The 22154-nt window shown below is 55.3% G+C and overlaps 1 protein-coding gene across 1 annotated transcript; it reads left to right on the top strand.

Annotated features, from left to right (window-relative positions):
- The first annotated feature begins 1966 nt into the window (after positions 1-1966).
- On the top strand, positions 1967-20837 carry EHD2 (EH domain containing 2). The gene is made up of 6 exons (XM_037819573.1): positions 1967-2068; positions 4121-4579; positions 5182-5279; positions 10831-11243; positions 16584-16748; positions 18967-20837. The coding sequence occupies exons 2-6, from the start codon at positions 4176-4178 to the stop codon at positions 19516-19518; spliced, it is 1632 nt and encodes a 543-aa protein (XP_037675501.1). The 5' UTR covers positions 1967-2068; positions 4121-4175; the 3' UTR covers positions 19519-20837.
- Positions 20838-22154: the final 1317 nt, after the last annotated feature.

Genomic DNA, 22154 nt, shown 5'->3' with positions numbered 1-22154 from the left:
GAATTTCAGCAACGATCCAGGGGTCATGTATTTCCCCTCATCCAAGTCCACACCCCTCCTGAATCTTATCTCCGGGAGCAGCAGGCTGAGAAGCCCTGGGGCAGAAGGGAAAGCTGGCAGGACTCAGCCTCTCCATACCTCAACTTCCCTATCTGAGAAATGGGGATAGTAGTAAAGATAACAGGCTCTCCCCTACGGGAGAAAGGGAGATGATCCACTTTGAGCTTTCAGAACAGAGCCTGTCTCCCAGCAACAAGTATGTTGGTTATTAGTAAGCTTCAGACCTTCTAGATACATTGTTTAAATATTATATAAATATATAACAGCTTTATTGAAATATAACCCACAATCTGTACAATTCACCCATTTAAAATATACAATGCAATGGTTTTTAGTGAATTGACGGGTGTGTTTCACCACAGTCCAATTTAGACTATTTTCATTGACCCCCAAAAGACTTTTATGTGCCTCGTGGCATTCAACCAGGTAACTATTTACTGAGCACCTGTGGGGTGCCAGGCCCCATTCTAGGCGCACTGGAGATGCAACAGTGAACAAAACACAAACTCCCTGCCCTCGGGTTGCTGACATTCAAGCAGGAGGAGATTAGAAACAAGTAAAGCGTATAGACTATCCCATGGTGATACGTGCTAAGAAGGGAGGACAGGTGGGCAGGGGGCAGGTGGGGCATCAGCACAGGCCTCACCTCGGGGGTGCCAAGTGGGCAAAGACCCACAGGAAGTGGGGCCGTGAGGCAAGGACAAAGCCCCATTTTACAAATGGGGAAACTGAGGCTCAGAGCAGCAAAGTCACTGCCCTGGAGTTCTCTGGCAAGCAAGTAGCATGGCCGGGATTTAACCCAGTGCTTGGTACACCCTGAAATGGAGGGGCCTGGAGGAAAAGCCAGCCCCAGACCCAGAGAGCAAGAGCTGCCGTTTCTTGAGCACTTACTATGGGGCAGACGTGGTATTGAGCACTGAGCACACCCTCTGAGTCTTCTGAATTCCCTCTTCTGGGACTCAGTTGTCTTGTCTGTAAAATGGGCAGCAAGAAGATTCCATGAGATAGCACATGTCAAGAGCTTAGAGCAGCACCTGCACTTGGGTTTGTTAAACATTAGGGGTTTGGTCAACAAATATTGACTGAGCCCCACAGTGCCCTGGGCACTGAGCTAAGTGCTGAGGACACAGCAGGAAACCCCACAATTGGAAATCTCTGTCTTGTGGGGCTTGTGCTCTCACAAAAGGGGCAGCAGACACAAACACCGTAATGTAGACTAGGCAGTGGGATAAGATCTGTGGAGGAAAATGAAGTAGTGCTAAGTAATAGCGGGCGGAAGCTGCATTAGACAGGGAGATCAGGGAGGGCTTCCTGGAGGAGGGGACATCTGAGCAGAAACCCAGGAATGGTGAGGGAACGAGTCACACAGATTTCTGGGTGGGTGGGGGGCATTCCAGAGAGAGCGACCAGCCCGTAAAAGGCCCTGGGGCAGGACCATGCCAGATGTGTGTGAGGAACAGTGAAGAGGCCCCTGTGGCTGGAGCTGAGGGAGGGAGGAGGAGAAGGCAGGAGATGAGGGCAACGAAGGACCAGGCCGGATTTTGCAGGGCCACGGTGGGGACTTGGGCTTGTACTTGGAGAGATAAGGGAACTAGGGAGAGTTGTGAGCAGAGGAGCTTCCTGAACTCACACACGTCTTTAAATCCTCCCCACGTTCAGAAGGATACGCTGAAAATGAGGGAGGTCGAGGAGCGCCCCAAACTCGCCCAGCAGTCAGAGGCGGGGGCTGAATTCGAACCCGGACTCGAAAGCCCAAGCGCTTACCCCGCTCGCGAAGGCGCCCGCCCCACTACCCACTGCCCACCAGGGGGCGCCAGAGGCCGGGGTGCCCTGTTTGGGGAGGGGGGGCGCCTCGTCCCGCCCCTCCCCCCGGCCCTCCCTCCCCTCCCTCCCCGCCTCCCCTCTCCCGGCCCCACCCGGCTCAGACGGCTCCGGACGCAATCGCGAGCAAAGGCCGCTCCGCGGGCGCCTCGGATCCCAGCGGGACCCCCGTCAGCGCGCCCCGTCGGTGAGTGGCCCCCGGCCCGCGGCCGCCGCCTCCCGACCCCCTGCCCCCAGCGGAGCCCCCGAGCCTGCCCTGGCCAGTCCCTCCTACCCCGTAACGGACTCCCCCGGCCCTCCTGAACCTCCCCAGTCTCTCCCAGGCCCCCAGCCCCTTCCAGTCTCCCCCAATCTACCTCCCCAGCCCCTTGCAGTGTCTCCCCCAACCTTTCAGTCCCACCCCAGTCTGCTCCACTTCCCCCCCCCAGTCTGCGCCACCCCCAGTATCCCACCCACCCTACCCCCATCCTTCCCTGGCTCCCCCAGTTTCCCTCTCCCCTCTCTTTCATCTCCTCTAGCCCCCCACTTCTTCCCAGCTCTTCCCAGCCTCCCCCACTCCCCCATTCTCCCCCACTCCCGCCCAAATCCAACCCCCCCATACTGTCAGCCAGGGAGGATCCCCTCTGCGGGGTCTGGCCCTCCACCGCCCCCACCTCTGTCTCACTTGTCCCCTTCTGCCACCCCCAGGCTTCCTCCCCTGGAACCCCCAGACTCCCCCACCCCCTGCTGGGATGTGACCTGCAGCCCCTGCCCTCGGTTCACCTCCCGGGTTCTGGCTCCTGCTTCTCCCCACCCAGCCTCTCCCGCCACTCAGCCACTCCTTCCCTGATTCCTTTTCCTTTTCCTTTTTTGCTTTTTGGAGCATAATTTTTATTTCACAGATTATTCGATTTGCAGTTATTTTTGATACTCATCTTGTCCCGTCATTGGCCAGGGGAGCCGCTTAGGCTGGACCCTGCGTTTCGGCCTCACTTGCCCCTTCCCTGCCCCAGCTCTGGGATCAGCCGCTCCTCCGAGAAGCCCTGGTTTCCTCTAGTGGGGGGAATGGTGTGTGGACACTGCGATCTGAACGAAAGCTGGGTTTTTGAAAAGATCAGTAAAATCACTAAGGCTTCAGCTAGACTGCTAGTGTGGACGGGAAAAAAAAGAGCAAAGACCCAGATGACCAGAGGGGACATGGCTCCAGGTCCTACGGACAATGCCAGGACCGCCAGGGAATACAGAGAACAGAGCGCCCTGGATCTGGGGGGGCCCTGTGCTGTGGGGTTCACTTTCTGACCCCTTAGCCCTGTGGTGGGAGCACAGGCTCTGAGCCTGGTTCCGTCCCCAGCTCAAGCACTTTCTAAGTCATCCTGGGAGAGTCACTGTGATCTTCCTTGTCAGGAAGGGGACACAGACCCACCTTATAGGAGAGTTACGAAGACTAAACAAGCCAATCCACGCAAAGTGCTTAGAGTAATGTCTGGCCTGGGGCCGTCACAAAAGTAGAGTTATAATTCTTGGTAACGCAGGAGCTCCCTCATTTCTGCTCCCTCCTCCCAGCCACCCCTGTGTCCAGCCACCCCGGACCTTCACAGTTCCCAGCACCCCTGGGCCTTTGCCATGCCCTCTGCCTAAATGCTCCTGCTTGTGCTTCACAAGGCGGCTCAAACGCCAGCTCTGCCCCAAGCTCGTCCCGTGCCCCCCTGGATGCCTACAAGTCCCCTGCCCAGCATTCTCCAGGCATCCTGGACTGCTTGGTGCCAACGTCCGTTCCTAACTGGGGGCACTGGGTGGGTGGGGCCCAGGTTGTGATTCATTTCTGGGTCCATAGCTCCTGCCACACTGAGTGATTCAGGTGAAAATGTGTCAAATGATGGAAGGGAGGGAGACAAGAATGAAGGAGGGAAAGAAGACATTTCTTCCTGGCAGTTTCTACCTCTTTCCTTTTACCATCCCTTGGTCTCCCACCGTCAACCACCTCCTTCGCCTGCCCCACCCCTGGTTTCTTCCTCCGGCTATCCCTGTAGCCCCCCCTTCCTCGGCCGGCTCCTCCTGCATCCCAGCATCTAACGCCCTCTCCTCCCCCCACTCCTCCATCAGGCTCCCTTCATCCTCCCTCCATCCGCCCATCAGCACCCTCTTCACCTCCTCCATTCATTTCCCCATCAGGGCCCCATCCTCCACCAGACATTGTCCCTTTGGTTTCCTCTCCCTTCTTCTCCTCCTCCTCCATCCACGCCCTCTGTTCCTCCTCCAGGCAGCCCTCCATCCAGCGCCTCCCTTAGCCTGCGCAGTGGGCCCGAGCAGCCACCATGTTCAGCTGGCAGAAGCGGAGCGGCGCCCGGGAACAGCAGCCCGAGGCCATCCGCACGGTGACCTCAGCCCTCAAGGAGCTGTACCGCTCCAAGCTGCTGCCCCTGGAGGAGCACTACCGCTTCGGGACCTTCCACTCGCCGGCGCTGGAGGATGCCGACTTCGACAGCAAGCCCATGGTGCTGGTGGCCGGTCAGTACAGCACCGGCAAGACCACCTTCATCCACTATCTGCTGGAGCAGGAGGTGCCCGGCTCCCGCGTGGGGCCTGAGCCCACCACCGACTGCTTCGTGGCCATCATGCACGGTGACACTGAGGGCACCATGCCCGGCAATGCCCTCGTCGTGGACCCCGACAAGCCCTTCCGCAAACTCAACCCCTTTGGGAACACTTTCCTTAACAGGTGTGGAGGGTGGGGGGTGGTGGGAGCCGGGGGGGGGGGCCCTGGTGGCCCCAGCCCAACGTCTCCTTGCTCCGGGCCCCCATCTCTGCCCCATCACCATGTGCTCCCTCCCTTCTCCCTTGTGTTTCTCTTCCTCCACCCCCAATTACTTTGTCTCTGCCTGAGTCCCCCCCACCCAGCTTCTGTCCTCTTCTGCCTTGAGGCCCCCCTTCTCTGGGGAAGCAGCTAAGCTGATGGAGCCAGCCAGCCGGGGGTCAAATCCTGCCTCTGCTGCTGGTTAGCTGTGTGACCACAGGCAGGTGGCTTAACCTCTCTGTGCCTTTCTGAGTCCCTGACTTCCATCTGGCAAATGGGGGTGATTATCATCCTGGCCCCACAGGAAGGCACAGAGACCAGCTCCGGCTCACGGTGAGGGCTCGGTGATCGCCGGCTGCCTTTCTTCTTAGTTTCTATCCTCTGCTCCATCTTCCCTTTCGCTTCCGAGATAAGAATCTCTGTTCCTGACTCTCCCCCGCGCGGTCCGATTGCACTGATTGCACGTCTGACGGTTGCTCTCCTCCTGCCCCTCCCTGCGATGACCCCTGACCCCCCTCTGCCGCCAGGTTCATGTGCGCCCAGCTGCCCAACCAGGTGCTGGAGAGCATCAGCATCATCGACACGCCGGGCATCCTGTCGGGCGCCAAGCAGAGGGTGAGCCGCGGTGAGTGGGGCCGGACCCGGGTCTGAGGGAGGAGGGGGCTGGGGGCCCGGACCCCTGGGTCCGAGGGAGGAGGGAGCCGGGGCCTCTGCTAGGACCCGGATGTGTGCCAGCTGGACCCGAGCAGGCGGCTGGCAGAAGGGAGCTGGTGGGCGGCTGGGATCCCTCCATGCTGGTGCACGTTGAGGGCTGGGTGAGCACGTGTGAGCGGGGCTGCCGCGGCGTGTCAGGGCGGGCCTGAAGACTGGCAGGGAGCCGCCCCGGGGCAGCAGGAGAGGAGCCCCGGAGCAGCGGCCCGGAGAGCCTCTGGCTGCACGTCTGGGGCCCAGATGGGGCTGGGGGTGGGGGTGCTGGGCGGGGGCCAAGGCCGGCTGGAATTTATAAACAGCTGTGCAGGGGGAGCGGCGGGGGCGCATTCCAGCGGGGCCTCCCGAGGCGGCCGGGCCCCACCCCCGCCCGGCTCGGCCTCTCCCCGCCCCCCCCGCAGTATCTGCCCCCCCACTCCCAGCCCCACTCCCAGAGTCTGGAGGGGCCAGAAACTGGGGCAAAGGAGGCCGCGGTGTGGGGCAGAGGGGACCGAGGAGGCGGGGCGGCTGGGGAGCGGCCGGGAGGGCGCCCCTGGGTCCGCGCGGGAGGGGCCGAGGCAGCTGCAGGAGCCGTCGGGAGGCGCCCGGCCAGCCCGGGGGGGGAGGCGGGCGGGGAATTCCTGGGGCTCCCACCGCAGGGGCTGGGCCCCGGATCAGCGGAGGAGCGGGTCCCTGGGCCAGATCGGGGTGCCCAGTGGGGCCGGGGAGGGGGAGAGAGGAGAGGACGGGGTCTCCTTCCCTGCCCCTGGGGGTAGAAGAGAAGGGAAGAGAGTCTGTCTGTCTGTCTGCGTGGGTTTGTGTTTTCGCTCACATGAGTGTGCAGGAGTCTGTATATCCTGGGACAGTGTGTCACTGTGAGTGTGTCTGGCTGTGGGAGGGTCCGTGGCTTTGTGTGTGACTGTGTGTCTGGAAAAGTGTATAATTGTGGGCATGATGCTGAGGTTGTGTGTCTGTATGTGTGAGACTCTGGATGTGTATGTGTGTCTGCGTGTGTCTGGATTATGCTTGTGATGGTGGCCGTATACAACTGTGGGGGCCTTTGCGGGATTGTGTATGACTGCAGGTGCTTGTATCTCTGTATACAGCCGTGTGCTCATGAGTGCAAAAGTGTATCTTTTATGTGATTGGGTGTGATTGTGTTTACATGGGTGTCCTCGGGTCTGGAGGTTGTGTGTGTGTGTGTGTGTGTGTGTGTGCGTGCGCACTGGTGTCTGACTGTGGGTCTCAAAGTCTGTGATTGTGTGACCACGTGTACGTGTATGGGTCCTAGACTGTGTGTAAAGGGTGTGCTGGGAGCCTCTTGTTGCGTGTGGCTGAGATTGTATCCAGGCGTGTGCCATTGGGGGCAGGCATGTGTGTGTATGCGTGTGTGTGTGTGCAGTGTGGGGTGCCTGGGTGTGTGATATCTGAACACACCTGAGTGTGTCTGTAGCCTAGTGGAGCCCTCTGCTGGGGTTCAAGTCTAGGCTCTGCTACTTTTATGCTGTGGGACCCTGGACAAGCCATTCAACCTCTCTATGCCTCAGTTTCCTCCTCTGTAAAATGGGAATAATTATAGGATTAGCCTCACAGGTCCTTGTGAGGGCTAAATGAATTAAAACGTGCAAAGCATTTAGGTCAATGTGTGGCACCCAGTAGGTGCTACATAATGGTTAATGGTTATTATTATTGTTGTCATTGTTGTTGTTGCGGCTGAGTGCGCGCCCCGGGGCTCCATGTAGTCTGAAAGTCGACATTGCCTGCCGGGCTCCTCTGCCACGGCTCCGTCCCCACATTGACTCAACCTCCTTCCCTCCATCCCTCCCCGCCCGCCCCATGAGACGCCCTTTCCAAATCCGGGCCTGTGTGTGTGTTTGTGTAGACACTGGTGGGAGGGGGAAAGCGCAGCTGCTGTTCCCCCGGTAGCCCAGCCCTTCCTCCCCCAAAACAATGCCCACCACCCCTGCCCGGTCCAGTCCCTGCGGAGGGAAACTACTTCCTCCTCCTGCAGCCTGGGGTGGGGCCCGAGCACCATCTCCCCAGCTGGGGCCGGGGTTCCAACCCCTGCTCTGCTGCCTCCCAGCTGTGCATCTTTGAGTAGGTCCCTTAACCTCTCTGTGCCTCAGTTTCCTCATCTGAAAATAGGGATCATCAAAGTGACTGCTTCTAGGGTGGCTTTTTTTTTTTTTAATTATAGCAATTTATTCCAAAGCAATAATTAATAACACATTGAGATTGAGCTAGGAAAACATTCATCACCTTATTTTTGCTTGCTAAAAAATTGGGAACAATCAAAATGTATCAGAATACAGAAATAGTTAAGTAAATTATGGTACCTATAGGAGATAGGATGCATATAGGCAACACTTAAAAAAGAAATTGTAGAATTACATTTTCCAGAATGATGCATTTTGTTAAGCAATAATAGAACCAGATTACAAATAGTATTGAGAGATTTTGCAATGCATGCATGTACGTGGCTGTCCCGAGTGGTGGGATTGCCAATATTTTTTAAAATTATATTTTTAAATATACCTGAAGCAAAGTTGTATCACTTAGGTACTTAAAAACAAAATCATTTCATCTTAGGTAAGACGGATATCAGGTGAGCTTTTCAGGTAACAGTGGCCCAGGTTCTAGGATTTTAAACTCACCGTTACTGCAGTTCTTCTGCTGCAAACCACTCATGAATAGCAATCTCTGGAAATAAGCTTTGTCATATCCATGGTTTCTTAACTCCTAGATTTGTTGTGAGGATTCAAGGAGCTGAGTCAGGGAGACTGCCTCCAGGGCCTGACCCAGCCAGGGATGAATCAGTAGTGATGGTGAGCTGCTAGTTAACCCTTCATCCCACAGGGCTGCACTCTGCAACCCCTCTTCCAGGAAGCCCCCCCAAATCCCCACCCCTGGTACCCAGTCTGGGCCAGGCGCCCCTTCTGGATCCCGCAGCCCCCTGGGCTCCCACCTCCCAGCCCATGGGGACAGGACAGGGTTCTGTGTCCCCAGCCCAGGACAGGCACTAGGCAGCTGTGGGAATGGGAGAAGGGTTCCCAAATAACTAACGGACAGCACCCACCATGGGCCTGGCCTGCCCAAAACTAACAACTGTTGGGCACTTATATGCCTCTGGCACTTTTTTTTAATAACAGTTTATTGAGGTTTAGTTTACATGCCATCATGCTCACCTATTTTAAGTGTATAGTTCAATGCCAGCTAAAAATGGTGTGTATGCTCTTTATTGCTATGTATATTAACTCATTTATATATTTTTTTGCTATACTCAAGTTTATTTATAACTGATTCTTTTTTTAAATTGTGGAATATAACATATTTATATAGAAATGATAACTTTCCAAGTGCAATTTAACAAGTAGTTAGCAATTTTTCAAAAATGTTTTGGGTTACAGTTCCACACTTTCAGTTATTTCCTTATTGTGAACTGTAACATATAAGCAAAAAGTTGGTAACTTTCAAAGTTCGATTTAACAAGTAGCTATAGAGCAAATATCAAAGGATGCTATGGGTTACAGTTCCACCATTTCAGTTCTTTCCTTCTAGCTATTCTAATATCCTAGCAACTAAGAAAAAGAAAATTACATAGAGACTCAGTACTCGTAATCCTTTGTTAAATTCCATCTTGTCTGTTGCTACCCCCTCCTCCAGTTCAATCATTTTCCTGACCTTCAGGGATGTCTAAGCAGTGATCACCCTAACTTGTTCATGTTGAAAAGGGGTTAAACTGGTTATGGGAAAAGAGAACACAACTGGTTGATGTGCTTGAAGAGGCTGTTGCCTCTGGATTTTGGGACTCAGCTGGCATAGGAGCTCTCTGGAGGATTTAAGTTTTTGAAGAATAAAATTAGTGAGTGAAACTTTCATAAAGTCCCAGATAGGGATCTGGGTATTCTTTAGAGTTTTGGGGACTACTATTGACTTGGGCTTATCATACTGTGGCCATTTGGCATATCTAGGTGAAGTTTGCATGGGAGGAACCTCCAGGACAGCGTCTAGACTCTATTTGAAATCTCTTAGCCACTGAAACCTTATTTTGTTGCCTTTCTTTTCCCCCTTTTGGTGAAAAAGGCATTCTCAGTCCCTCAATGCCAGGGTCAGGCTCATTCCCGGAATCTGTGTCCCACATCGCCAGGGAGATTCACTCACCCACGTCGGGGGGAGAGTGATGAATTTATTTGCAGAGTTGGGCTTAGAGAGAGCAAGTTCACATTTGAGCAATCTCTGGAAGTGACTCTTAGGCAAATTATAGGTGGGTTCAGCTTCCCCTTTACAACCATAAGTTTCACCAGAGCAAGCCTCAAGATGGAGGGCTTAATTTATAAAGTAGGAGGTTCCTAATTTCACATAGCATATGTTCTGTCCACAATACTCAGCTTCTCAGATTATTATCAGTTAGTTGTACAATCCTCATCACTTTCCATTTTACACAATTCTCATGACCCAAAACACCCCCTAGCTCTTTTCAGCCCTTAATTATTTATCTCTAGCATTTGTGTGGTATTAATAGGAATAGTAAAATATTCCTATTAATTATAGTCTCTAGTCCCAATATAAAAGATTATATTCTTTTAATCTTCACAACATCCCTGTGAGGTAGGTCATTATGATTTCCATTTTTTAGAAGAGGAAACAGAAGTTCAGAGAGGTTAAGCTACTTGCTAAGGTCACACAGCTGATGGGGGCAGAACAGGGATTCAAACCCAGGCCTTGCTGGCTGCCAAGTCAGGGGGTCTCAACCACTCCCCTCTGCTCTCCCAAGCAGCGGCAGTTGAATGAACTCACAACCGGATGAGTGAACAAGCAAAGGTGCAAATGGCATGAATGAATGAACAAATGAGGAAATGAATGGTGACAGGAATGAATGAATGAGCATGGGTGTCAGCCAACCACTGGGATGGGTGCCTGGGTTGCTCTGGAATCCCCAGTGCCCAGGACAGGGCCTGGCCCACAGAAGTTTTCAGTGAATATTGTTAAATAGAATTAAAAGATTTAACATCTGCAAGGGCCTAGCCAGAGCCAGGTGTGAATTATTAAGTTGCTGGATTGTGGGGAGATCCTGGAGGTCCTGAGGAGAAGCTGGGGTCATGGGGGGCACTCAGAGGCCCGGGGGTGGGGTGAGGGAGAGAATCATGGGGCATATCCCCTTAGGAAATACATCAATATTTTAATAACCTCTACATCTGTACAGATACACATCACTAATACCTGCTGAATGAATGAATGAATGAATGAATTTTTACGGAGGCGGGATGGTGATTGCTCCCATAGCCAGATGGCTTGAGGGTTTGGGGCCAGAGTGATGGGAAAAGCTTGGGGCTGGGGGACTCCACTGTTCCGGTAGACAAGGATTTCGCCAGTTAACAACCTAACATCCGTACAGTGCGAACAGCAGCCCAGAGGAACGGCGGCGTCCGCGCGGCTGGGGGGCGGGGAGGGCTGACTTCTGTCCCTTGCTCCTCGTCCTCCCTCCCCAGGCTACGACTTCGCGGCCGTGCTGCGCTGGTTCGCCGAGCGCGTGGACCTCATCGTCCTGCTCTTCGACGCGCACAAGCTGGAGATCTCCGACGAGTTCTCGGAGGCCATCGGCGCCCTGCGGGGCCACGAGGACAAGATCCGCGTGGTACTCAACAAGGCCGACATGGTGGACACGCAGCAGCTGATGCGCGTCTACGGAGCGCTCATGTGGGCGCTGGGCAAGGTGGTGGGCACGCCCGAGGTCCTGCGCGTCTACATCGGCTCCTTCTGGTCCCAGCCTCTCCTGGTGCCCGACAACCGGCGCCTCTTCGAGCTGGAGGAGCAGGACTTCTTCCGCGAAATCCAGGGCCTGCCCCGCCACGCGGCGCTGCGCAAGCTCAACGACCTGGTCAAGAGGGCCCGGCTGGTGCGGGTGAGCCGCGTGGGGTGGGCGGCCAGGGACGGAGGGAGGGGGGTGGGGGCAGCCCTTGGCGAGTCCTCCGCTCCCTGCTGAGTTGTTCTCTTCCAGCGGGGGTCCTTCTGCACAAAGCAGAGCGGGGTTGGGGGCACGGCGTGGAGAATTGGTCCTCCACCTTTGCATCCTGTTTCTCTTTCTTTCTCTTTCTGTGTCTCTCAGTCTCTTCTCTGTCCTGTTATGTCTTCATCCATCGCCAAAACCGCCCATCACATTGTGTGAGGTCCCACTTTTGCACACAGCCCTCTTGAGGCTCCCGGCTCCCCTCTCAGCCAGCAAAAGCCAAGTCCTGGCTGAAGCCTCCTCTCATTCCCTTTTTGTCCTCATCTTCACCCTCTCCCCATCATGCATTCAGCTACGGCCACACTGTCCTACCCCAGGGCCTTTGCACTGGCTGTTCCCTCCCCCTGGGGCCCTTCTCTCCCTTCTCCCCACCTCCTCCCACCTAGAGATCCACACAGCTCTCGCCTCACCTCCTTCAGGCCTTAACTCAAAGATCCCCTTCACAGGGAGGTCTGCTCTGCTCTCCCCTTTTATGGCTATGCCTGCCCCCTGTGTGGGCACTATCGTAGCTTTCTTCTTTGCCCTCTGGCCTTGTGTTATCCGTTCATTGGGTTTTCAAGTTGACAGTGTGTCTCCTCTGCTCCCATTTAAGCTCCACAGAATCAGGGGTCTTTGAGGGGAGATAAACGGCGTGGGCTGCTTGGCAGAGGCTGGACCAGGCTGTTAGGGTCATAGGTGTGGGGTGGGCAGATGGGGCGAGGGGTGGAGTCAGGGATCTTTGAATAGTTCCTGCTGTATCCCCATGTCTGGAACAGAGGAGGTGCTCAGTAAATATTTATTGAATGAATGACATTCGACAACAAATGCTCACATTCAACAAACCTCCTCCATGCCTGGCCCATGTGCTGGGCGGTGCTGGGAACACAGCAGTGACCAAGACAGCCCTGGCCCCCCACTCACAGGGCTCACAGTCCAGTGGGGGAGACAGGCCCGTCCCCAGATGGTGATGACCCAGCGTGGGCAGGGCTGGGATGGGGGAAACAGGGAGGGCTTCTTGGAGGAGAGGGCATCTGAGCTGAGACCCAGAGGAGGAGGAGGAGAAGGAGGAGGGGGAGGAGGGGGAAAGGAGAAGGGACACTAAGCCAGGAGACCAGCAAGTGCATGGACTGGAGGTGAGGGGGACATGGCTAGTGCAGGAAGGGGAAAAATATCCATGAAGACGGAGGAGCAGAGAGCAGGTAACTCGGAGGCTGGGAAGGGTCAGCCCCCCGGGGCCTGCCCTTGGTTCCAAGGGAGCCGTGCAGGGTTGAAAGCAGCAGAGGGACAGGGTCCAAGAATGGGGCCAGAGACCAGGGAGGGGCGAGGGGAGCAAGCTGGGGGGCCTTGGTTGGGGGGAGAGCACTGGTTTGAGAGTGGTTTTGGAGGCTGGGTGGAACATTCCCCGGGAGGCCGCCAGGGTGGAGGTGGGGCCGGGTGCTGGGCAGCCAGGGAGGCCAGGAAGGTTCTGGGAGGTGGAGGAGCCCGAGGTGTTGGTTTAAAGAGCAGCCAAGAGGGGTGAGTCAGAGCCCCCCGCCTCCCACCCCCAGGAATCCTCCAGAGGAGGGAGGGAGCAGCCCAGTGTGTGTGTTTGTGGGGGGGCAGCCTTGGGATCCCCCCTTTCTCTCCTTGGCCAACCTCTAGAGCTTCCACCCCTCCCTCTTCCTGTCTAGCAGCCCCCCGTTTCTACTTCTTTTTCTCTCACTCTCTCTAATCTTTCTCTACTCCCTCCCTCTGTTTCTCTCCCTCTCTTTCCCTCCCGCCGTCTGCCCCCCCATCTCTCCCCCTCTCTCCCTCCCCTCCCTTCCTCCCCGTCTTTCTCTCCGTCTCCCCCTAGTTTGCCTCAGTTTCCCACGGGCCCTTGTCCACCAGGCCCATTCGGGCCGCGGGGCAGAGGGGCGGGGTCCGGCGGGACACCTGGTGGCCTGGCCAGGCAGGAGGCGGCTCCGGAAACCCGGACAAACCCCGGAGTCCGGGCCCCGCGCCCCGGCCCTCCCTCCTTATCTCTTCCCGGCACCTGCCCCCGCTTCCTCTCTGGAAAGGCCATCAGCGCCTCCCGGAGCGCCACAGGCCCCGCCCCGCGCCCATTGGCCCCGCCCCCGCGCCCATCGCCCCACCCCCAGCCCGCCCGGCCACGCCTCTGCCCCGGTTGGCCGCTGGCACCTGTCGGCCACTCCCTCCCCCGCTCCTGGCGGATCCGTCCGGGGCTCCCCGGTGCAGCTCGGGACCCGGGAGTGCTGCGCGCGGCGCTCAGGGTCCGCTGTGGCCCGGCTGACTGCCGCCCCCAGCCCTCGCCCCGGCTGCCCACCCCGCACCCGTGACCCTGCCAGCCTTGGTCCGGCCTCTGCCAGGTAGCCCACGCCGTTTACCTCCCCTCAGGCTCTCCCAAAAGGCCTTCCTGGACAGTCTTGGTGACCGCACACACACACACACACACACACACACAACACACACGCGCTCTGTGCCTCAGTTTCCCCTTCTGTTCAAAGTAGAGTGTTGGGTGAGTCCTGGCTCTGCCCTTCGGTTGAAGTGATAGCTGCAAAGAGGGACGATTCCAGGATGGTGGTTGAAACCACGGCATTGCGAAGGCCGCTTCTATGGTAAAGGAAGAAGCCGAGGGAAGAGGAGAGCTGGCGAGGGGCCAGGCTAGTGAGGTACGGAAGGGCCTCGGCCAGCAGGTGACATTCAGGAAGGATCGGAAGGGGGCGGGAGGGTGCTCTGGATGGAGAGCTGGGGGACGCAGTGTCGGCAGAGGGAGCCGGCCGTGCAAAGGCCCGGGGGCAGGAACATGTGTGGCTGCAGGAGGTGAGGGTTCCGAGCCCACCGGGGCCACCACAATTGCTGACATTCTAAGCCTCGGATTCTTCAGATGAATTTTTTAACAAGTGTTTTTTGTTGTTGTTGTTGAAAACTTAAGAGCTTCCCGTGGTTAAACTTTCACATTCTGTAAAATGGGCACCCTCCCGCTCTTGGCCTCCTGCCAGCCCTCAGTCTCTTCCCTAGAGGCAACCCCTAGTTAGTTTGTTGTGCCTTTTCCAGGCATATTCTATTTTTATACAAACATATATATTTAGTTATTAAGCCTCCCCCCCCCCCAAAAAAATAGGACATACCAATACCCATTATCCTGCCCTCCTTTTATTTATTTTTTTTTGATAACCCGTAAGATTTGTGGTTCAAAACTTCCCAAGGTCATTGGTTTATTCCACAAATATTTCTTGGGTGCTTGCTGAGCGTATCAGCCTGGTGCTGGGGTGACAGGGAACAGACAAGCTCCCAGCCCTTCTGGAACTCATATTGGGATGGAGGGAGACAGAATAAGTAAGTCAACAGCTAAATAAAATAGTGACAAATTACAATGAATGTTGTGAACAAAACAATAAAAGTTGAAGAGAGAAAATCATCAGGCTGTGGTGGTTGGGGCACCTGCTTTTCATGGGGACAGCCTCTGGGAGGAGATGACATCTACAGGAAGCCGAGGGGGCCAGCTGTGGGGGGACCGGGCAGAATTCCAGGTGGCAGGAACAGCATGTGCAATGGGAAAGGCGTTGCATGCAGAGAAATGGGATGCGGTGAGGAAGCTGCAGCGAGTCAGGGGGTTGGTGGGGGGAGATGATGTTGGACGGATCCGCAGGAACCAAATGATGTCGGCGGCAGTTCTTAACCTTCTGGTTGCAGAATTTCTTTACACTTTTAAAAGTTATCGAGGACCCTGAAGAACTTTATTTTCATGGATTGCATCTTATCGCTCTTTACCCCATTAGAAGTTAAAACTGAGTAAAGTTGTTTTGTTGTTTAGTTGAAGTTTATTGTACCAAAAAAGTAGTCAAAACTATTCCATCAATTCTAACATGCTGCTTTTTATTGTTGAGAAGAGTTTTCAATCGCTATTAATAATTCATAATATTTATTAGTAAAGATTAGGTATGTAGTATTATTTAAAATTATTATTTACTATACATAACAAGAATTGCTACATAATATTAATTTACATTAATATTGGTAGTAGTGATGAGTATTATTAATACTTCATTTAAAAACAACGGTAATGAATCTGTTACCTGTTAACCTAAATATTTAACACATTTTATGGAAACTATCTTCCAACCTCCCCCTCCCCAAGTGAGTGAGAAGCGTGGCCCTGTTTTGCATTTTTGCAAATTTCTTTTAATGCCTGCTTCAGAGAAGGTGACTCGAGTCTCTCCTGCATTCAGTCAGTTGCAGCGTCACACATCTTGTAGCCTCTTAAAAGCCCCCCATGGTCCACTCAGAAGGAAATGGGAGTGAAAAGGGCAAGTCATGTTTTAGTAGTATTATTAAGAGAGTTTTGGCTGTGCAGACCCCTTTGGAAGAATCTTGAGGATCCCCAGGGTTCCCCGGACCACACATTGAGAACTGCTGCTGTTGGGTCACATTGGCTATGTAAGGGTTTTTGAACTTGGATAAGAAGCAATTTGAGACTTTTTGAGCAAGGCCGTGGCATGATCCCTCGTCCATTCCTAAACCCCCCTCTGGCAGCTGCTGCTGCATGGAGAAGAGGTTGCAGGGGGCAGGAGGGAAAGCGGGGAGACCAGTGGGCTGTGCAGTATGTCTGTCCAGGAGGGTGGTGACCGGTATGGGATTGGTGGCAACTGAGCCAAGGGAAATGGAGAAGCAGGGTTGACATTTAGGAGGCAGAAGGAAAAGGACTTTCTGTCACGATGGATTGGATGTGGCTGCTGAGGAGTGAGAAGAATCTGATCACGAATGACTTCCAGATTTCTGGCCTGAACTGGGAGGTGGTGAGGGGGGAGGGGGCATTTCCCGGGATGGGCAAGGCTGAGAGTGACAGGGCTCAGGGCTGGGCCAGGGACTGTGTTTAGGGCGTCATGAGAGGAGCTGTCTAGGAATGTTGACATGGCGCTTAGCTCTATGAGTCTTGAGCTCAAGGGAGAGGCCGAGGCTGGTATGTAAGTTTGGGAGTGGACTGCTTAGAGGACAGTTTAAAGCCATGGGAGGGGCAAGATTACCCAGAAGAAAGAGAGGAGGGGCCGAGGCCAAGCCCCAGCACAATAACACAGTGGATCTCAAAGTGTGCCCACCCCCACCCCCAACCAGTAGCATCAGTGTCACCTGGGGACTTGCTAGAAATGCAAATTCTCAGTCCCCCTCAAGGCCTAATGAATCAGAAACTGGAAGCAGGGCTGGAAACCTGTGTTTTAACCAGCTTCCCCCAGGTGACTGATGCAAGCCCAGGTGAGAACCACTGTTCTCCCGCAGGTTCACGCATACATCATCAGCTACCTGAAGAAGGAGATGCCATCTGTGTTCGGGAAGGAGAACAAGAAGAAGCAGCTGATCTTCAAGCTGCCCGTGATCTTTGCTAAGATTCAGCTGGAGCACAACATAGCTCCTGGGGACTTTCCTGATTGCCAGAAGATGCAGGTGGGAGGCTGCCCAAGAGGGAGTGGGAGGGAGCTCCTTCTGGGGGCTCCAGGTTGGGGCCTCAAAAGCAGGAGGGATGTGTAGTACATTCTGGAAAGCACCTCCAGCAAATGGTTCTGTAGAACAATAGTTTCATGGGTTAGGATAAGTGAGTGAAGAGAAAACCCCAAATCACAGGGGTTTGATTAAGATAGAGATTTCTCTCCCTCATCAGATTCTCAGAAGGTGGACCAGGGCTAATTTGTTGCTTTACAGAGCCAGAGACCCATTCCTCTTCTGTCTTATTTCTCCTCCATACCTGACTTCCATGCCTAAGAAAACCTCATAGTACAAAATGGCTGTGGAAACTCCAGCCATTGTATCTGCATTCCAGCCAGCAAGAGGTGGGAGGAAAGCAAAGAGATAGGTCTAGAGTCTCTCTTTAAGGCCACTTTCTAGAACAGCGCTATCCAATAGTACTTTCTACAATGATGGAAATGTTTTCTGTCTCACTGTCCAAAATGGTAGCCGTTAGCCCCATGTGGCTATTGACCCCTTGGAATGTGGCTGGTGCAACTGAAGACATTTAATGTTAAACTTTATTTAATTTTAATTCATTTAAATTTAAATAACTACGGGTGGCTAATGGCTACCAAATTGAACAGGGCAGTTCTAGAAATTGCACATGCAACTTGTTTCTACATTCAATTGGCCAGAGCTTAGTCACATGGCCATGGCTGGCTGCAAGGAAAGCTGGGAAGTTCTCTGAGTGGCCAGGTGCCAGGGTATCCTTCAGAGATTCCAGGACTGAGGAAGAAGGGACAAATGGCTATTGGGGGATGAGTAGGAGGCTCCTCACATATTCAAGCCTAGGATCATCAGGGTTGGGGAGAGCCTTGGATCCGGGTCTGGTGGCCTGGAGCAAACCCGGAGCCGCTGGAGCTGGGCAGGAGTCACTAAATGGAGCTGGAGACGTTGGTTCAGCTCTGGCATGGAGGCAGGGAACGAGCACCCTGTTCTGAGATTGAGTTAGCCCATGACTTTGGGGTCTGAGCTGATTGCAGCCTGACGCCATGGGGCCACGGTACAGTGAATTCCACCTTAGCCACTTAGGAGCGCTGCAGGCTTGGACATGAGACTTAGTTTTTGGAGCCTCCATGTCTTCAATTGGAAAATGGGCATCGTGATATTATCTGCCTCTGGTTGTGAGCACTGAATCAGCTAATGCTTGCAAGTCCCCCGAGAGTAGTACCTGACACATAGTCTGGGTCAGATCAGGGTTTCTCAGTCTCAGCACTACTTATCTTTGGGGTCATCTAATTCTTTGATGGGGGGGGCTGTCCTGTGCATTGCAGAGCCCCCAGTTGTGACAAAGATGTCTTCAGACATAGCCAGATGTCCCCTGGGGGACAACATCACCCCTGGTTGGAAACACCAGGTTGGAGAAATAGTGGCTGACATTTATTGAGCACTTTCTTTAGATGAATTCATTTCTTAAGGGGATCTCTGTTGCACTGTTTTACAAATGTGAAACACAAGGCCCAGAGAAGTGAAGCCACTTGCCTAAAGACACACAGCCCCTGAGTGGCAGAGCTGGGTTGGAACCTGGGCGGCCGGGCCCTGGAGCCCTCCCCCTTCACCCTCCCCCCTCCCCACCCCCACCCCTTTATGATGGTATCAGCCGGCCTCTCTGCTGGGGCGCAGGAAATTTATGTGATGCCATGAAGTGAATCTATCCTTGCCACGCCTCCTTTGGCGCATGACCACGGACCCACACCCAGGGCTGCTCAAGCACAGGATGGCTTCTTTGGGGTCCCAGCATCCCCTACAATCTGGCTGTTCCAAACCTGACCTCTAGATTTGGCAGCAGTCCACTTAGCCTGTTTCTAGGTGGTGCGGTAGTGCTAGCAGCAGACATTTAAGTTTCTTAATTTGCATTATGGTGGGGGTGTTGGCTGGGCAGCAGGGGTGAGTGCTTGGGTAAAGCTGTACCTGATGGTAAAATATTGAAATCCTCTACCAGCTGGTAAACAAGCTGCTACTCTGAGCTATCTGAGGGCCCCCAACCTCTTTGCCACCATGGGAGGGTCCCTGGGACCCTGATGCCCAAGTCTCTTTTGGGTGGTTGGTGCTGAACAGGTCGTGCCAATATTCAAATGCCTCAGCTCCTGTTGGTGCAGGGATGGCACCCCTGACTTCTCGCCCATCCCCACCCCAACCCTCCCGGCTCCCCCCACAGGAGCTGCTGATGGCACATGACTTCACCAAGTTCCACTCGTTGAAGCCGAAGCTGCTAGAATCGCTGGACGAGATGCTGACGCACGACATCGCCAAGCTCATGCCCCTGCTGCGACAGGAGGAGCTGGAGAACACCGAGGTGTGCGTGCAGGGGGGCGCGTTCGAGGGCACCCACATGGGCCCCTTTGTGGAGAGGGGGCCCGACGAGGCCCTGGAGGACGGTGAGGAGGGCTCGGACGACGAGGCCGAGTGGGTGGTGACCAAAGACAAGTCCAAATATGACGAGATCTTCTACAACCTGGCGCCCGCCGACGGCAAGCTGAGTGGCTCCAAGGCCAAGACCTGGATGGTGGGCACCAAGCTCCCCAACTCAGTGCTGGGGCGCATCTGGAAGCTGAGCGACGTCGACCGCGACGGCATGCTGGATGACGAGGAGTTCGCCCTGGCCAGCCACCTCATCGAGGCCAAGCTCGAGGGCCACGGGCTGCCTGCCAACCTGCCCCGCCGCCTCGTGCCGCCCTCCAAGCGACGCCACAAGGGCTCGGCCGAGTGAGCCGGCTGCCCCCCGCTGGCCCTCCCTCTCACTTGCCTGGCTGTGGCTCCCCAGCTCCCGTCAGCTGCACGCACATCCCCTCCCCAGCCTTCATGCTCTCTGCCGCACTGTAAGGACCAGCCGTCTCCCTGTCCCCCCACCCCCGCCCAGACACCTGGGTCACAGCGTTTAGTGGGGCCCTGGGGGAGGGACAAGGCTTCGCTGCCCACCTGTCCTTACACTCTGCCCTCACACCAACACTAACGCACACAGGCATCCAGCATGCTTCATTCATTCAGATATTTATTGAGCACCTTCTCTGTGCTGGACGCTGGGAAATACAGCAGAGAACAAAACAAAGACGTCTGCCCTTGTGCAGCTGACATTCTCAGGAGGGGAGGGCACCATAAGAGACACACACACACACACACGGAGGGGAGGGCACCATAAGACACACACACACACACACACACACACACGGAGGGGAGGGCACCATAAGACACACACACACACACACACACACACGGAGGGGAGGGCACCATAAGACACACACACACACACACACGGAGGGGAGGGCACCATAAGACACACACACACACACACACACACACACACACACACAGCCCTAACCAGGCTGACTTCTGACGCTGGGAGGGATCCCTTGCTTCTCCCCACAAGTTAGCAGCTTCTTGATTGCTCTGACAAACAAGCCCCCATGACCTGAGCTAGGCTCAGGTCTGGGACCACTGGGGGCTCAGAGAGGAGACAAACTTCTGCTTCTTCAGATGGTCCCCACCTCGTTCTGGTAACACCACGTCTCTAATAAGGATCCTGCAGCACATAGAATAGCCCTTTCCACCCTTGCTCCTCCCAGGCTGTGCCCACCGTGAGGTGTTTCTGTTCTCCAGCCCCCCCCCCCTCCCGGCCCACAGTGGAATGCGCAGCCTGGGCCCGTCCCCTGCAGGCTCCGGATTTTAGGACTCTTGGGACACCCTGCCCGCCATCAGTCCGTATTTAAGTAGAGCCCCGCCCAGACAGAAAGGTCGTTATTTTAGCCCGTCCCTTTCTGGGATGTCGTGGGGGGTGGTTCTTGGTGCTACACCCTCCTCCCCCTTTCAATGTGATCTCTCATCCCCCACGCCTTTTTCCGCCGTCACCACATATTAGTGCTTGACCCTGGCAGGGGCCCCATGGAAAAGATGGGAAAGAGAGACCTGATGCCCTCTCCGGGCTGCTTGCTGGGATTCCCACGCCCACCAGCGACCCCGCCCGGGGCTGGGAGGGGCCTGTGGACGGAATTGTGTTCCCACAGAGCGAATAAAGTCAAGGTTTCTTCCCGCGCTGGACTGAGGCTGTCTCGGGGCTGGCTGCGGTGGGGTCGGCTCCCCAGGGAGTGAAGGCCCCGGAGCAAAACTGGGAGGGCGGGAGAGGGAAGGGGGGTCCTCTCCAGGCTCCTGGGGGTTGGGGTGGGGTGCATGACTCAATCCAGCCGAGCTAGTGACTCAGGCCTGGGCTGGGGGCCAGAGCGACATATTTTCCTAAGAAAAGTTACTTTGGGGCCCTCCCCCCGGGACATCCCTCCCTCCCTCCTCCCGCCGCGGGGGCCTGGGAACCAAGCCCTGGGGCGTGGGTTTGATGAGCGAATGCGAACTTGGGCACCACGTGGTCGCCCGCCCTGCCCGCCACCTCGGTACACAACTGACACATAACCTCCCAGGGCCAACGGGCTCCTAACGGGGAGGAGATGACACTGCTGGCCAGGACGTTCCTGTGCGCGCGCTAGCGCACGCACACATGTCCGCGGTCCCGGCCGGGAGCTTCGCCAAGCCGCGCGCCCCTTGCCCCGCCCCGCGCCCCACCCACCCGCGGCCACGCCCACGGCACCCTGGGCCACGCTGGCCCGCGCGCTCTTCCCGCCCACGAGCGCCCGGTTTCACGGCTCCCGGCGCCCCCTGGCGGTCACTCGGGAGCTAGGCGGGCAGGTCCCCGAAAGCCCCGTGCAAGAGGGTCGGCGCCCAGGGCCTGCCACCTTCCCAACGCTCTGCTGAGCTCCGCTGTGTGGCTCCCGCATGGCGCCTTCCCTCTCTGTGCCTCCTCTGTGACTGGAGAGCAGTCTTTAGAAGGCCCTGGGTCCTTCGGGATGGGTGCCAGGACTGGAGGGCCTTCCTTCCAAATAGGCCTTGTAAATAGCAAAGACCTAAGACGAAGTCTCAGGGCGAGACACAGTTACAATGGCCAAGGTTTAGGTGCCTGGCACACTCGAGGCGCTTTACTACAGAATCATCGTATAGGACGGATGTAGCATCAACCCCCTTTTACAGAGGAGGAAACTGAGGCACAGCAAAATTAAGGCATTTGTCTGCACTTCTAGGGTTTCTACTAGCCTATATTTCTCCCATTCCTCGAATATAATGTTCTGTGCCTCCAGCTTCGACATGCCTAAAGGTCTTTGACTTCCAAGTTTCTGGGATTGGAGCACGGAGAAGCCCCATGTTTTAAGATTGGAACGCGTCTTGTGCCCCATCTGCCACCGACGGTTCGAGTTCTCTAAGAAAACAAGATTTAAAAAGAATAACCCTCTTGAGCAAAACTCTCGGGCGTCCAGGAAAGGCGTTCTGCTTAGAGCCAAGAACTTGGAATCCGCGGCCATCAGGAAT

Source organism: Choloepus didactylus, chromosome 27, assembly GCF_015220235.1.
Source record: "Choloepus didactylus isolate mChoDid1 chromosome 27, mChoDid1.pri, whole genome shotgun sequence".
In the NCBI taxonomy this organism is placed as follows: Eukaryota; Metazoa; Chordata; class Mammalia; order Pilosa; family Megalonychidae; genus Choloepus; species Choloepus didactylus.
Note: the sequence above shows the minus strand (reverse complement) of the source record. Positions and strands in the feature narration are given on the sequence as shown.